The sequence below is a fragment of the Pogonomyrmex barbatus genome, unplaced genomic scaffold (assembly GCF_055798465.1).
Source record: "Pogonomyrmex barbatus isolate J1 unplaced genomic scaffold, ASM5579846v1 scaffold9, whole genome shotgun sequence".
NCBI lineage: Eukaryota > Metazoa > Arthropoda > Insecta > Hymenoptera > Formicidae > Pogonomyrmex > Pogonomyrmex barbatus.
The window spans coordinates 1,832,651-1,850,137 of record NW_028297193.1 but is presented as its reverse complement, the minus strand read 5'-3'; the positions used below and the strand labels follow the sequence as shown (position 1 = coordinate 1,850,137).

General features: G+C 45.9%; 2 protein-coding genes across 27 annotated transcripts in view; one reads left to right on the top strand and one right to left on the bottom strand.

Moving 5' to 3' along the window:
- Window positions 1-215: 215 nt before the first annotated feature.
- LOC105428841 (uncharacterized) lies at window positions 216-3,045 on the bottom strand. 2 transcript variants are annotated; one of them, XM_011641389.3, is made up of 10 exons: window positions 2,869-3,045; window positions 2,633-2,790; window positions 2,301-2,543; window positions 2,175-2,230; window positions 1,629-2,112; window positions 1,415-1,565; window positions 1,261-1,333; window positions 887-1,185; window positions 603-806; window positions 216-532 (listed from the first exon to the last, which is right to left on the bottom strand). In XM_011641389.3, the coding sequence occupies exons 1-10, from the start codon at window positions 2,947-2,949 to the stop codon at window positions 437-439; spliced, it is 1,845 nt and encodes a 614-aa protein (XP_011639691.2). In that variant the 5' UTR covers window positions 2,950-3,045; the 3' UTR covers window positions 216-436. The 2 variants fall into 2 exon arrangements, with proteins under 2 accessions (XP_011639691.2, XP_088940893.1); XM_089084767.1 differs by having other exon boundaries at window positions 1,415-1,562.
- A 2,046-nt stretch (window positions 3,046-5,091) lies between these two features.
- Window positions 5,092-17,487, top strand: part of PMCA (plasma membrane calcium-transporting ATPase 3) — a 98,241-nt gene continuing 85,845 nt past the window's right edge. For 19 of the 25 annotated variants that reach the window (XR_016141284.1, XR_016141282.1, XR_016141285.1 and 16 more), the window contains exon 1: window positions 6,577-7,113. The gene's annotated coding sequence lies outside the window, so the exon portion shown is untranslated. Of the gene's footprint in view, window positions 5,701-6,536; window positions 7,114-17,487 lie in introns of those variants that run through there. The other 6 variants (XM_089084702.1, XM_089084697.1, XM_089084699.1 and 3 more) reach the window with 6 other exon arrangements.

Below are 17,487 nucleotides of genomic sequence, written 5' to 3'. Positions count from 1 at the left end.
TCACGCTACAGTCGTTGTAACAAGTCTCTTTCGTGTAACGCCTCGTTACAACTCGCCCGCCGGCGAATTACCGCTACGGCAGTAGTTAAATCGGAAACTTCACGCCTGGTGGAGATGTATAGATTTCCAATGAATCGTATAATTATTATTCCATATGCATCTATAATTGTAACTCGAAAATTGGGACGGAAATGAAAAAGAGAAACGAGTCGGTATCCTGTGAAAAAAATATTTAATACGCAAATATATATATATATATATATATATATATATATTTTTTTTTTTTCTTTCAATTGCATTCTTAGCTACATAATATCACAGTAGTGGACCTCCCCAAGATTGATGGAGGTACAAATAATCTGAGTTTTAATATACATATTTTACATTTTTGCACATTTTTTATTAAATCATTTGCTTATTAATCGTATGAATCCACTCAATCACAAGTGGAACGTTGTTTATTCTTTTCATACAAAGTGATTTCTATATTAGAATCACTGTTCGTTTTTATATCTATGTTCTGTTTCGAGGCCTAAAAACAACAAATTTTGTTAAAAATTGATAGTCACGGTTTGTTTTCTTTTTAATAATTTTTCTCTCACCAAATCTAATGACGCTAAAAAGTATCTAGCCACCTCGCAAGGACGTTCCTTTTGTATGACAGTGTTAAAGTTGATCTTTTGTTGATCACTCGCTTTCAGAGTTTCCATAATTCGCGACGTGTAATCACGAATACAAAACGTCGACCTTTGCTCAGCATCATGCAATTTAGGTTGTATCATTTCATGCCATTTGTCGACGTTTCCCTAAAATTATGATTTATTTTGCTAGATTCTACAAACAATATTTTCTCTCACACTGATTTATCAATCCCCGATTAAGTTACCGATAAGATATGTGGCGAATTCGATCGAAACCAGACATCACAGAAACTTTCATGCGGCGGCGACATATCTACAGAACTGAGACTGTGAAGTTCAGATATCTTGTCATCAAACGAAGTCATTACATTATCGGTGATATTTGTTGTTACGTCATTATTAACATCTGATTCAGTATCAACGCGTAATCGAAATCCTAGAAAATCTAATTCTGCGTTCGTCACGTCCTCATATCGCAAAGGATCGTGCTCTCGTATACTCTTCATACAGGTACTTGAGCTTTGTTTAAACATATTTGGTCTATCTGGAAGACGAGATACTTAGTATGGATTTATATCACACGATTTTAAAACCATATCAAATTTACTTCTTTGCATACCTTCTAACATAAGCAGATTTTTCTTTGTTATGCTTCGTTGTCTCTTACTCGATGCGATCAACTTTCGCTTTAACTGCAAATAGTTCAAGAACGCTACTAATAAAACGCATCATTGACTATCTATTTTACTAAGTAAAATTACAATATTACATACCAATTTTGACCCAGAATTCGAAGTAGAATGTAGTCGCTTACTTCTTTTATTGTCACTTGCAGGAGTATTTTGTATTGAGTTAATAAACTTTGTTTTTGTTAAATCTCCATTTATATCGTTTAATAACATAGGATCATCCGTCGACGAACTTCTAAAACATCACATAAATTTATTTATTAAATTAAAAACAACATTGTGAATAATTAAGATATACCTTCTTCCTTTCGAATTTACTGACTCGGGTGGACTGTCTAATACACTGCCAACATCTATATTTTCCTTGATATTATTATTCAAGCATTGATCTTCCGGATCATTGTTATTCGATGAAATATTATTGTTGATATTAGTCATTATCGATGAATTTTTGTCAGTGGGTGTATTCGGGCATATCTCGCTCGAAGTGTCAATGAGAGTCACATCGCAATTATTGCTTGAAATATTTGTTGGTGTTTTGACAAGTGTATTGTCAGTATCAATATCTCTAGATAAAGAGAGATTTTGTTGGCTTGACTCCAAAGATGTAATCAACTCGGTAGAAATGTCTTCTTCCAGTGAACTGTTGTCTTTCTCGGATCTCATGTCTTCATTCGTCATGTTCATATCGTCATCATGCATGACAGAATCTGCTGTTGTATCACAGGAAAGCCTGTTCGAATGATTCGACGAAAATGTTTCTTCGTCAGCATAACAAAAATCTAAAATCATTATAATTCTATGAAATATCCAACTAAATAAAAAATTTATTTGTAAAGCATACCTTGAGGCGCAAACTCATCAACCAATATACCATTCATACTTATATTTTGATTGCACCTACAAAATATTATGCATTATTAACTAAGTATTCAAAATTCAAAATATATCAAATAAATATGATACTCACCGAAAATCATATTTTTTGCCAATAATTTCCCCATTCACATCATAAATATCAATAGAGACATGTTGCGCAATACCTTTCTCTAGTTGAGTGAAACGGCGGCTTTTGGATTTGACAATGTCATGATTCTTTTTGATATCAATATTCTTATCCACTTCTTCAGCAAAATTGACAGTTTTGAATTTAAAACACATGTCAGTCTTTCTTTCTTTCTTTCTAGTAGAATTCTTTGCCATTTCTTCCTGTCTAAGAGAAATAATGTATTATTAAATTATGTATTATTTTTAATTAGTAACACACAAAAAATATTTTCTTCTATTAGAAACATTACTTACTCATGAGTCGTCAATACATTTCTACAATATTCCGTTTTATTCCAAAGAGAATCAATTCTGTGCACATACACAGCTGTGGAGTTTTGTAGAACAAGTCCAGCCTCGCCGAAACTTTGGTTGCATGTTGTATTGAATAAAGAGCAATACTTCTCGAGAGTCTATAATAATATAAAATATAAACACTCCCAAGTAAACACTACATACTTGACTACCAATGGAAAAATTATATCACATACCTGCGAGAAGGGAAAAGTCCATTGTGCCAACTCCTTCACTGGCTTCGTAAGTTGCAAACCGATATCTTGTACGGTAACCATCTTTGCTGTCTCATAAGTGTTACAATTATCCGCATAGGAGTCATAAATCCGTCAATCACTATCAACGAAGCGCCACTCTCGCACCTCCAATGTTATCTGAAAAATGATAGACTGATCAAAGTCCATAAGCAAAATAATACATATAAAATGATATGAACGACTTATAGAAGAAAAAGAGAAAGCTGGCGATGTTCTCTGGAATCAATGCTTTGTCCCATTAGCGAGACATCGAGGCGCAATTACTAACCGAGAAAGAAAGACAGAATGCAACAATGATACTTTGTATCTTGCGCGTTATATAATTCTTTAAGGATATTCATACGCGTTTGTTATTCTGGAAAAGCGAAGTCACCTAACCTAACAATAACAATAGCAAGCTTTCGCACCACGGGCGTAGATTATGAGAACAGGTAGTAAAGCGACTGTGTTGGACCGTGTTAACGATCCGAACAACGCGACGCGACGCGACGCGACGTGAATGATGAACGCCAATCACGATCGACCGCGTCATAACTCCTTCGCCTTCCTTCCATCTCGTCACAGTAACGACCTCGACCTATCGAAACATTGGTGGGTTCGACTTTTAAAATTTGAATTCTTAGGTGCTCACTTCAGTCCGCTACTTATCTCTTATCAAAATGCACACGAACGCACGCATTTCCTTGGATTCTGACGTCAAGAAGCGATATTTCATTAGATTTATTTCTTTCTCGGTGAGAGGAAGAAAATAGCAAAATAAATGAAGATTTCAAAATTGATGTAGTAGCTACTTTGCATCAGGTGAATAAAATTTAGAAATCAAAACAGATATCTGAAAACAACACGCCAGTATCGAATTAACTTAATCTATATTTAATGTCCGTTTACTACTGGAATGTAAATTAACTTCAATCTCGATTGTCTTATTTTTACATTTTTTTTTAATTCTAAGTAGAAAAAAATTAAAGTCGAGATTAATTTACATTGGCCGTCAATTAGCCATTATAATATTAATGTAATTATTCATAAGGTATTCAATAAATTAATTATCCATATTAATGTGAATACAATTATTTTTGTTGTGTAATATATGTGTAATATATGTAAAAATGAAAATTAGAAATTAATTAGATTACGTTTACTTTAGGCAATTTTGCCAAATGCATTAATCGTCGATTAGATTAATCATAACTTGGTTGAAATAATCTTGAGTCGAGATTGGCAGGTTTCACCTCCGTCGCAAGGCTAAAAATCGCATCAACGAGCAAATCGGTCGCGGCAGTCGGTCGTTACTGAATGAAACTGAAATTACATGCAATATATCGGCTGAATGAAATACAGCTATTTCGGAGAAGCGCGGGATTCATTGCGGAACATTAACCGGATTCAGGTGTCAGGCGGAGAAACCGCGAAACCACGTTCTTGAAACGTGAACCCCGCGGCCCCGGGGTGGCGGACTGCCGACAACGACGGGGGTAGTGGGTCACGAGATTGGCCAGAGGGAGGTGGGAGAGGAGGTAGCGCACGCGAATCACGGGGAAATGCGCGAGATGTTCATGTGTATGTTGCGACGTGCATATCTGTGTGTGTGTGTGTGTGTGAGACTTTCCCCGATTTAGGCACGGCAGTCTAACGGCGACCGCGGTACCGTTGACAGCGTGCACCAAAAACACATCCTATCTCACATCCTACCTTGGATAGACCGAAGCTTCCAAGGTCCCCAAGTCCCTCCCCAGCTTACACACTTTTCTGCGTTTCTCTTTTTTCTCTCCTCTCTCTCTTTCTCTCTTCCTTTTCTATCCTTCTTCTTCCTGTCTTATTCTGTCTCACGTTCCCCTCCTCGTTTACTCCTCGTTTACTCCATCTTTCGTCCGTTCTTCATCGGCTTCTTCCTCTCCCTCTCTCCTCTCTCTCTCTCTCTCTCTCTCTCTCTCTCTCTCTCTCTCTCTCTCTCTCTCTCTCGGCATCCGTCGTACGCTTTTGTACACGCGACGACGCACACACGTAACAACTTCGCGCACGGGCGCGCGTGACACACGCGAAACGGAGAGGGAGAAAGACAGACGGACAGCAGACCCGTTGTACATCGTACATACATATATACGTGTACGCAAAGGTGCGCGCGCACAATCGGCGGCACAGCAGCGAGCAGGCAAGGCAAGCAGGCAGGCAAAGACAGACAGGCAGATAGGCAGGCAGGCCAGCGGTAGCAGCGGGAAGCGAGCTAATCGGAGTATAATCGTTGTCGTCGTCGTGGTGTAATCGTATCTTCGTCCTCGTCCTCGTCCCTGCTCATCACCGTCACCGTCGTCATCGTCGTCATCGTCGTCGTCGTCGATGCGCGGATGTCGTCATCGCGATACGCCGGTTGCTACCAGCGGTAACGCGCGCTACCACCGTGAGCTACCAAGTAGCGGTAATCGGTGCTGCGGCCTTGTCTATATGAAAAGAGGCATTAAGGAAAAAAAGCCGCTCCGCACCGCTGCCGCTGCCGCTGCCGTCGTCGTCGCTGCCGCCGTCGTTGCTGCCGTCGAGAACCATCGTTGTCGTTATCATTGTCATTATCGTTGTCGTTGTCGTTGTCGTTGTCGTTGTCGTTGTCGTCGTCGTCGTCGTCGCGTCGTTGTCGTCGCCGTCACTGCCGCTGCCGCCGGCGCAGTCGATACCATCAGTAGGGTGGGAGAAGAAGCCGACGAGACCACGAGGAACTGAAGAGCGCCGCGAGCACGACAGTCCCGCGTTCTCGGTACGACATAGTGGCACCCCTCGGGGGTAAGAACGTGCGTGCGTGCGTGCGTGCATGTGTGCATGCGTGCGTGCGTACATGTGTGCATGCGTACGTCGTGTGCTCGTCGCTCGGAATACGAAATGGATAATCAACCGCGCTACCAGGAGTGCGTGCATGCGTGCGTGTTTCCCCTCCGGTTGTCTTCGCCTCGCTCTCGTATATCGCCATTCCCTCCTCACATCTGGTTCCCTTTCTCTCTCTTTGGGATTCTCCATCGGATCTGTGCGCTCCAATTTTCTCGTTCACGTTTGCCTGTTTCTTCTCGCCACTTCTGCCTCCGGAGAAGCTATTGCGATCCTGATGAGTCGATCTATCTCTCAGCTACCGTTTCATACATCAAATCGCCATCGACATGCTGTCCTCACCATCATCATCGCGGCTGCGATGGAGGTGGCGGCGGCGGTGACGATGATGGGTAGTGGTGGTGGTGATGGTGGTGGTAGTGGTGGTGGTGGTGGTGGTGGTGATGATAGTGGTGGTGGTAGTGATGGTGGTGGTGGTGGTGGTGGTGGTGGTGATGGTGATGGTGGTGGTGGTGGTGGTGATGGTGATGGTGATGGTGGTGGTGGTGGTGGTGGTGGTGGTGGTGGTAGTGATGGTAGTGATGGTAGTGATGGTAGTGATGGTGGTGATGGTGGTGGTGGTGGTGGTGGTGGTGGTGGTGGTGGTGGTGGTGGTGGTGGTGGTGGTGGTGGTGGTGGTGGTGGTGGTGGTGGTGGTGGTGGTGGTGGTGGTGGTGGTGGTGGTGGTGGTGGTGGTGGTGGTGGTGGTGGTGGTGGTGATGGTGGTGGCGGTGGTGGCGATGGTGGTGGTGGCGATGATGGTGGTGGCGGTGGTGGCGATGGTGGTAGCGGCGGCGGCGGCAGTGGCAGCGGCGACAAGCGGCGGCGAGTGGCGACACAGTGCCACCTCCTCGATTCTAGAGAATCGAGCGGTTGGTCGGTCGTGGAGCGCGAGAGGTGCGCGAGAATGTCCGAGAGAGCAGCCTGAAAGCACGGATAAATGTGTCGGTCGCGTTATAAGACGTGAGCGAGAACGGGAGAAAGAGTGAGAGAGCGAGAACGAAAGAGAGAAAGAAAGAGAGAAAAAGAGAACGAGAGAGAGAGAGAGAGAGAGAGAGAGAGAAAGAGAGAATGTGTGTGTGCGTGTGAGTGGGGGAGGGAGAGTGTTCGCGAGCGCGCGCACGGGGGCAGCCAAAGGAGCGCACGGCACAGCGAGCGAGTTTATTTTTAGTGGCAGAAGGTGAAGAAGGCGGGCGAAGAGCACCGCGCGGAGTGGTATTAAGCGGCAGCACAGTGGCCCGATGAAGCGGCGTATGTGACATCGGGTTTTCCTCTCTCTTGCCACCGTCGAGGAAGAAGAGACACCTCGCAGACATCTTGCTGCCACCGTCCACGGTGAGTAGTATGTCGCCACACTGCTATCGCCACCCCCACCCACCCCTCTGCCGCCGCCTTCACCTCTTCCTCTGCCTCCTCCTCTTCATCCTCATTCTCCTCGTCTTCCTCCTCCTCCATCACCACTACCACCACCACTACTACTACCTCACCCTCATGCGCCCCTTCCCCTCGTCGAGGATTGATTCGCCATTCCGCCCACCAGGACACGAGCCTCCACTATCTCCACCTCCCCTTCTCTCATCCCTCTCTTTTCTCACTCCCTCCTTTTCTCTTACTTTTTCTCCTTTTCTATTTAAATATGTTTTTTTCTTTCTCGCAATCTCTCTATTTAATTATGTTTACTCCTTTTTTCCCCCTTTTCTCTCAGCTTTTCATCCCTCTCTTCGTTATATCTCCCCCATTTATCCATCCATCCATCCATTTACTTATCCGCACACGTACACACGCATACGTGCACACGCGTACCCTTCTCGCTCTGTCGATCGCTCTCTCTCTCATTTTCTCTCTCTATCTTTTTTCTCTCTCTCTTCCTCTCTCGCACTTCGGAGCAGCTTCTCGTCTCGTCGTAGACCATCGTCCACTCCCCATCCCCACCAGCCTCACGTCACCCTCTCCGTTCCTTCGTGGAGTTACGAAAATTATGTAACGCGCTCGATCCGGGCGTTTCTTGTTCCGCTCTCCTTTCTCATCTTCCTCCTCTGGATATCACAGTCGACACCCGTCCCTCTCCTCGCCCATCTGCTACCTCGCTATTCCTCTCCCCTGCGTTGTACCGCTCTTTCGAACATTATTTCGGGAGTGCCAGCAGACCTGCCAGCGGACTCTGAGAGGGAGCTAGAAAGAGAGAGAAAGAGATAAACGTAGAGGGAGGGAGGGAGGGAGGGGGAGAGAGAGAGAGAGAGAGAGAGAGAGAGAGAGAGAGAGAGAGAGAGTCTCCTGCATGACGCGTGCCCCGGGATCGAGCAGGCGCATTGTCGGGGAAAACCGACTTTCGATTAGGGATGTAAATCGGTCGTGTAACGCCACGAGACAAGCCGCTGACGGTTTTTGTCTGTGCGACTTTTGAAATTCGCTCGCCGCTCGCCGCTCGTCACGAAATTTCATTTTGTCGTGTCCATTATCCAGCCGCCCGACGAATGTAACGTCGCCTAGCTCGATGCCGGAGCCCGTTCGCGCGAGATCCGGAGAAATCTCTCTACATTCGTGTGCCGAGCGATAGAAGCACTCTTATGCTTCCGAATTCTCCCGAAACCTCGACTCGTCACGCGGCGCAAACGTGAACGGATGACCATAGGAGTGTGTGTGTGAGAGAGAGAGAGAGAGAGAGAGAGAGAGAGAGAGAGAGAAATTAATCGATACGCTATGTTTTAGAAATTTTCCATTCGCGGTTTTACATAGAAAATTCGTACAACATCGAACGTCTCCTCTCAGATCGTTCAGATTTTATACAGATACTGCGAGATTAAAAATTCGCCGACGTTAATGACGTTCGGTCTTTGCGCTCGATCGCGGAGATCTCCAAGAGGAGGTCTTTCGAGAGGAAAAAAGAGAGAAAGATCGGAAACGCGGGAAACCCGATTCCTCATCGACATTGGCCAATTCGCACGCGTGTCTCGCGTGTCTCACGTGGGCGCGTGATCGGTGTGTTCTCCACGCCTTCGCGTCGCATGCATGCCCGTAAAGTCTCTCCGGTTGGCTTCCGGTGGCATAGATCCCGCCGTCGAGAGATACGAGGTCTCTCGAGGGTGGCTTCTCCCCCGCCCTTCATTCCTCCCCCTCTCTCTCCCTTCCCCTCTCTCCCTCTCGTTTTCCCGGAAAGAGCAAGGTGAGAACAGAGGGACCGAGCTTTTTTTCCCGCTCGCCTTGCCGGCGCGCGAAGCATCTGGTCAGCTTCTGGTCAGCTCCGACTGTAATACGCGTGAGGCACAGTCGAAGACTCGCCTTTGTCCCGCTTTCGTGGTATCGACCCGATATACGGGTGACCTAGACTCACTTGTCGAGGAAATATACTCAACCTTTGACAGCCGCTCGTCCGCTCGCTCGCTCGCCCGTTCGTTCGTTCGTTCGTTCGTTCGTTCGTTCGTTCGTTTGTTCGTTCGTTCATTCGTTCGCTCTCTCGCTTGCTCATTACTATGAAACCGGCCCGAAACGAATCGATCGAGGGTTGCTAATAATTACGCACGTGCGAACCTTGTCGCGCACGACGGCGACGCCAATGACTACGACGATTACGACGACGATTATTACGACGACGACTACAACGACTACAACGACGACGTGGACGACAAGAACGGGAAAAAGTGCGTGCGCGTCGGATAGGAAATGGCGAATAGGAGGCCGTTAAGTTATTTCGGTGCTGCCGACGACGGTCGGAATTTGGTATTGAACCGCTCCGCACACGCGTCCGACCGCACGCGCGCCTTCCTCTCTTCTTCTTCGTCGCCGCGGCGATTTAGCTTAGAGCGCGGCGCGTTAACGCGGGGGATGCGGCCGCTCGTTTATTTTTCCGCCCGTCGCGGGGCATCAAAATGTTTGGCGGATTACCGTTACGCCCCCCGCTATTGATGAAACTTGAACACCAACGAGAGAGTGTCTCGACGTAATGCGAAGTAACGCGCGCGCGGCTTTTTTTGGCGAAATGGATCGTCTCTTGGGCTCTGTCATCAAGCGAACTTTTGACGCTCGTAATGATAGATGATGGCTGGTAGAAATATAAATGATCGCGGACAAGGGACGTAAGAGAGAGGGGGAGGGGGTCTCTCATTCCTCTCTTGTTGTCTTATACTTGAATCTCGTGATACTGAAAATACACGATTATTTGAAAAATTAGCATATTAGGGTGAGAATTGTGTTTGCGAGCCACAGAAATACTGATTCATATTCAGTCGACCAGTTAAACTCCCTCTGCTTTTCTGGAAACGTGTCCCAGAGAACATTAACATTAATGCTATCGTTACATCTTGCACGAATATCTTGGAGAACGCAAGAAAAATAAAAATTGATTATTCGCGACGAGGTAAGGTCTAGTACAGGATCTTATGCATTATGAAAATACGCTCGCGTATGCTCGCCTTTCCATTAGACATCTTTAATGATATATTCGACATTTTTTTTTTTTTTTATCTTTTGACAAAGTGAGATCATTTAAATTAGCTAGGATAAACTTCCCGTGGTGCAGCTAGCGCGCGTTCTGCCGAACTGTCACGACGAAAGAACGGGATGAAAATGATTTTTGCTGGGACGTATGCCAAGATATACGGAGACCGATTAAGGGTTAATAACATCGCTGGGATAACGACTACCGTCAAGTGTTTCCGGCGGTTGTTTATAGGATGTAGAATTGCGGCATAAGACTCTAAACCGCGGCTCATGCCTCGTTCCCGGGAGATAGAAAGCCGAGCATAGCGCTGCAAGTAGAAATAGACGGTCGTTGTCAGACACGCGCTTCGTGGTGGCGACGGCGCAGGGACGGCGGAGGGGAAGGGGGGGGAGGGTGGTGAATTGTATTTGATCGATTAATCGATGCTGGACGCTTTCATCATTCGGAAGCCGATCGTCCTCCTCGAACTCGGGATTACCCGATGCCTTTTACTTAATATTACATTTCGATCAATCTCTTTTTCAGAAACCTTCCTTTAGAAACGCACGCAGGGTTATCCGGATTACTCCCTCGCCTCTTGCTTGGATATGAATTGTTATTATTATCTTTGGTTCCGAGAGTCAATATTAATTTGTATATGCGTTTCCGCGTAAAAGCTCACCGGTTTACCGTGATCTTTCGCGAAAGTACGCGACGCGCGTAGGCCGCGTATTCCCGATGCAGAAACGCGAAAGCTAATGCGTTATCGGGAAGACGGTTAATAATTCACGCTTCTCTATTCCGCTCAATCAAGTGCGTATATTTCAGGCAGATATCTCTTCGTACACGTATCCGTATTACGCGCGTCTCTCCCATTTTCGAAGAGGAAATTTCGCATACGGCGAATTGTTTCCTCGGTCTCCGGTCGCGAATTATAAATAACACACTTGGCAATCTCTTTCCGTTATCGGGCTGTGAACCGATTAAAAATATATACGATCCGCATGATATATATCTAACGGTTATAAATAAATCGAATAACGTTTATATCACCCGCCAAGTTGCGACTATTATTTGTAACACGCGCTTGGAGAGGCGCGATGCACGCGAAGAGTCACGTCGCGAGACGCGCCAACTCGCGACTCTGAAAGTCAATTTTTTGGATACGATTCAGGATACGTACGACGCGTTCAATGCCACGAATACCTCCGGGGGGGGGGGGGGAAATGTTAGAGCGTAACGTCACGAACCAGTCGGACAAATTACACGCCCAGGTAAGGCCGAGAGGAAAATAAGTTTCCGCCTGTCCCTTGCGAAAATATCCATTCTCTATTTTTTTTTTTTTTAAATAAATATTATATCGTATACTTCCTTATTTCGCCGATACTTTTTAATCCGCGACGGTCGTTCTTGGTACCTTTCGTCATTTCCTCATTCCTATTTTCCAACGATGAAAGCACATTCCCGGACGGTCCCGGGACACCCGATATATATATATATATATATATATATATCTCTCTATATATACGAACATTAATATAGAGGGGGCTCGATATTTACTCGCGGATGAATAAACCGCACGAGTCGCGCTCGAGAAAGTTTAGGAAAAAGGGGGGGAGGAAGGGAGGGGAGAGAGAGAGAGAGAGAGAGAGAGAGAGAGAGAGAGAGAGAGAAGCTGGGTGCCTCATCGACAAGACTGTGTATGTATTTCTAGCTGCCAAACAGTGGAAGAGCATATTACACGTGTCTCAGTTATTTTTAATCCCCGACGAGATATGTACACGTACCAGATTCTCTCTCTCTCTCTCTCTCTCTCTCTCTCTCTCTCTCTCTCTCTCTCTCTCTCTCTCCCTTAGCCCATTCTCCTTCTCATGCGCTTCTCGTCAGTATTAAAAGTTACGTATCTGCCGCCTAGTCAAATTTTTCGTCTCGATGGTCCGCGACGAACGCCAGACGATAACGGTTAAAAATATCGCGGGCACTTTCCCCATAATTTCCATACAGCCGGTACTCCGAATTTATGGTCACAGCTTGATGATCCCCGATCTACCTTTTCTTTTTCCTTCCTCTCTCTTTTCTCTCTCTCTCTCTCTCTCTCTCTCTCTCTCTCTCTCTCTGTCTCTCTCTTGAATAAAAACATCATCATGAACAACGTGAAAACAAGCAAACCGCGCGATGGAACGTGGCGATTCGCCGGCTCGCATTCATTTAACTCTTTCGCATCCGGCCTTCATCGCGATTGGCCGTACTACTCGTTTTAATTACGCCAATTATTGAGTAAATCATTTAATCCCCAAGCGAAACTTGCTAATGAAGGCGAATGAACTGCGACAAGAAGCGACTACTTTGCCCTCCGCTCGCTTTATTACTTTTTATTTTATTACCTTTTAATGTTCTTTACGTTACTGAATTACAAAGCGAGCCACGAATATTCGCAAGGATTTTACATCCGCCTTCGCGAGACGAGGATAATTAAAAACAAGACAGATTTATGTATTTCTTGGTAGATTTATAATGAACAACGACTCTGCGTTGGAATGGGCGATGTGTTATCCGTGGGACGTTCGTGAATGCTCAATTGTATCGGATCGTCTTAAAAATCCATTTATCGCGTTCGCTGAAATATTTCTGGAATGATAAATCGCCTCGTCCAGCGGACAGAGCGATCGGTAATTACCGCCCCCCGATTTCGACGAGCCCGCGGAAAAAAACGATCGCGCGTAAAGTTTCTCATTTCCGCGTAGGCCGGGTGCCGCTTTTAGGGTGATTGAAAATTCCATCTCGCGCGCTGAAACACGCACAGGCGCATGTAGAAACGCGCATTAATTATTGTTAGAACGTTTCACATTTTGCCTTGACCTTTTCTTACGAACTGATATCGAAGTCGTCGCCTCATAGGATATTTAATATCCAATAAGAGCGACAAAAATACACGCATATACCTCCACAGTGGAGTTTGCGTTCTTTTGCCTTCCGACAAAAAAAAAAGCATAAGACATACACGGGGTGTCCCGGAGACCATCGGGATGTTTCATTAAAATCGATTTCGCGTCGGCCCGGGAGAGGAGGGGGGGAAGGGTCACGCCGCGGAATGATCTCGCAGTTTTGGAGCGCCCTGTACGTATCTTCGCGAGTTCGAATCGATAGGTAGGAATCCTTCGTGTTTTCATATATAGGGCGGCACGCTTCCGCTTTCTGAGGGGTTAATGGACGTGGTTTAACACGTTCAGTCACGGATGACAAACTTGCTAATGAGCTGCGGTTGTTAGCGCAGTTGCGGCGCGTTGGGAATCGCGTTAAAAGTATTTGACACGCACGCGGTGCGGTTGTACGCGCGTGTGTGTATGCGTGTGCGTGTGCGTGTGTGTGTGCGTGTGTGTGTGTGTGTGTGTGTGTGTGCGCGCGCGCGCGCGCGCGTGTCTCTCCTTTCATTGCCTAACGATCATTTTGCCTTGTGCATTTTGCCATTGTATCGGTTATACGATTACGCATCGCCATTGTATGCGAAATCGGTGCGCCGCGGGTCTTGTCATCCGATCGGATATCGGCCTTTTCTTCCCCGAAGAAGAGAGATCCCGTCAGTGATGACGATGATTATCTTTGCGGGACTGTAGACAATGGCGAACGAAAATTACGATAACTGACGGTCAATTTGATTTCAATGCCGTTCTAAATATAATCCTATCGGGAGATCGATGCTCTCCGTGCATAATTTTACGAATGTATGAATCGTCACCATTTCACGCCGTCGCCTACGCTCGGGTTGAAGGGATGACTCCTCGGCGGCTTTCTCGAAGATTTACGGCGACGGCAAAATTCGGCCGGATCAAGGCAACACGGTCTAATAGTCCGCTATTTTAATCCCGTTACTAATAATACCGTCTATTTTGCCGTCCGCGGTGCTCGCTTCGGGGAGGGACCTTAATCGAAGTTAATACCCGCGAAGGCCGACGTGGAACTTCAATTTCGAACGATACGCTGAATAATTGATTGGCGAGTGAATCGATCATGCCCGCGGCCAAAGATGAAGCCGAGCCGCTCCCGTCGATCTGTCTCGCGGTTAAGCAAGAATTACATCCGCGTCTATAAATTGCCGACGCGACTCGCTAAATTATTATTATATCTCCAGCGCGATAGAGATTAGCTTCCTCTTGCATATAAAAGGAAAGAGGAGAAGGGGGAGGTTGCCACTGCTTTAACGGGGGCGAATCTTCCCCCGAGTGCAGCGCGGACGAGAATTCTTGCCTATCGAAAGGCGCTTACAAGCCGAGTTACAAGCGATCGAGAGCGGAACTTTCTGGAGAATTAGGCAACGGCTTATACTTTACTTATATTTCAAATAGACTTATCGCCGTAACGAGATTCTAGTTTGAAGGCAAGTTCGCGAAATCGATATCTAACCCAATGACTCAAAAATCGAACGTCAGTCGAAAAGTCAGTAGGCGTAAGTAGTAGTCAGATATTATCTTTGTGGAGAGAAAGCGGGATCGCCAAATTGATCGAAAGTACTTCGTTATTATCAATAGAAGCATGACACTGTGTATGTGTGTGTATGTATACGTGTAAAGAGAACAGACGAAGGATATCGAACGATAAAACGTAATCAATGGATGATGAATCTCGGTCGATCTCTCAATTTAGTTTTGCGTCGGCCTTTTCGCTCGCCGCTTGATTGTGTTTACACTTTGCCTTCGTAATCTGATATACCGAGCACGTGGATAAAATGTACTTAACCCGAATCAATTAGTCCCACGGCTAACGCGTTCAGCTGATTCATCCGATCCATTCCAACAGCGATGGAGAGCGTGCGGCCTGTCATACGATCGATCGTCGATCGATCATCGTCGTGATCGATCGATCGTCCCGTCTGGAAGGAATTCGCAAGTGGAAATCTCTGCTCTTGCAAAATTCCCTCGCGGGACGTCTCGTCTCGAACGTATTGCGTAATAAAAAAATTCTTCCGCGGCCCTGCGCGATGATTATCGTAATTAAATAAATAACTCGCGAGTTATGCGCTTCAATTTAACCAGCATTATTTCATGAAATTGGCATTAACTTAATAAAGCGTAATGTAAAAATAAATTGACCTTTTTGAATGGCCGGCGATGCCCCCGGATATCATACGGATTTTCCTCGCTATAATGATACAAATAAAATACGCCTCTTTAAGTTAATATGCACTTCTCTCATTCCTATCAAGCACGAGCAATTAACTCGATTACATCGCGACTCTGTGGTGACGGGAAGGGGAAAGGGGGGGGGGTGCCTCTCCCGTTCTTTTCGCATCGACAATGTTCAACTCCTCCTTTCTCGCTCGCGCGTCTTGGTTTTACCTCGGAATTACGTATATCCCGCGCTCTAAATTCTTTACACGCGTTCCCGGCCGTCTCCGAAAATAGAAATTAATTTCACGCAATGCGTACGCGTCGCCACGGGCCTATTTAAATATCGCACAGCTATATCATATCCGGAATCTCTCCTTCCCGCCTCCTTTTTACTCCTGCCCCTCTTCCCCGCCTCTTTCCTCAGCCTCCCTTCGTAGAGAGGCGGGTTCCTTGTTAATCTCGGCCTCCTTGTAAAGTGGTGCGGGATTGATCTACACATAAATATATGTGCATATATTTTCTCTCTCTCTCTCTCTCTCTCTCTCTCTCTCTCTCTCTCTCTCTCTCTCTCTCTCTTCGGTATCTGAACTTTTAAAAGCTGATAATTTACCTCGTTTGTAAGTTATTCTCGGCTGGGGTTTTTTCGCACTATTGTATCGATACACATGCGCATGTAATCCAATTTAACAAGTAAATAGGTGAAGTTATTTATATCCTTCACTTTTTACACGTCGTGGCTGGATGCGTGTAAAAATAGGGAAGAGCCGATGCTACCGGCAAGATCTCGCGTTAACTGCTAACGTACACACATTGTACTATGTGCACCCGATTAAAAGGCATCCGTGCAAAGAGCGCGTTGTATAGAAAAGATTACGGTGGCACGATAAAAGTCCGTTAATCGTGCGGTGCCCACGTTTTTTTATCCGTCACGTCTATCGATTATCACGAAACACAAATGGCTGAAATCTAAGATGAGCTGAGCGCCGAGAAACACACTCTCAATACATTTCGCGCCTTTAATTTCCCTCGTGCCATTCACAAGCGGATCGCGCTCGGGGAAAAATGTTATTGATTATTTAATAAAACGACGCTAAAAACGATAAACGATACTTCTCCGCGTACATCGCTTGAGCTTGAGAGATGTAGTCTTCCATTCCATCCAAGGAATATCGGCCTTGAGTGGAGTATTTGATTTTCCTCTTCAGTTCAGTAGCGTCTCTCTCGTCGTACGAGGCTTTTATCCTCGTCTTTTTTTTCTTTTTATTCAGAGCTATTTTTCTGACATCTACATCGCTTCGCGTCTGCGAATGTTTCGGTAAATTTAGCCGCATCGACGGTCGGGCATATAGCGCGAAGATATGCTTTTGACATTGCCGGTGATGTATAGTCCTCATATGCGCGCGAGATGAAAAGGCTTCACGCTCAAGGCTAAATTGCATTGTTTTCAGTGTGTACACAAATATTATTTTGTTATTGCGTGCCTTGCGTAGCGCGCGCGCGCGCGAGGTAAAATGCTGACTTTGATGGCACGAGATAGAATTAAAATACACCACCATCGGAGAACCGTCATCGGCATACGGAATACGATACGAGCGACTTTTTCCTTCACGCAAATATTTTCGCACGACGCATTACGTTTCGCGTTAACGTCCGGACCAGAGACAGAGAGAAAGAGAGACACCTCAAATAATTTTTATCTCCGCGGAACTTTCGCGGTGAATTCGCGTCGATTGAATTTCGCGTCGTAGACTTTGGAAATTTCAACGAGAGCGCGTCGCGCTATAGCGGGATTAAACAGCGATACAATGGTACAGAATATATCTTGCAGATTCGCCCGCGTCACTGTATAAATCAAAATTCTACGAGGTCGTTACAATTTCGCGTTTACGAGCTGACGTTGAAACGATCGGGATAGACTTTTATTCGCGCGCGACTGTCGTTGTGTGGCGTATAATGAGATCGAGGTGTATATTCCGCGCGTTCTTTGTCAAGCCACGAGCCGCGTCGTGTCAATGCATATTGCATTTTCTGCCGTTATATTGACATGACCTTTTAAAGGATTAATCGATATGGTCGCCTCGCGCAATAAGGTGTACCGTCGATGAGAAACAAGGGCCGCGGACACCGCCGCCACCGCCGTCGCTCTCGATAGGAATTATCGTAGAATCAGGTCGCGACTATTATTTA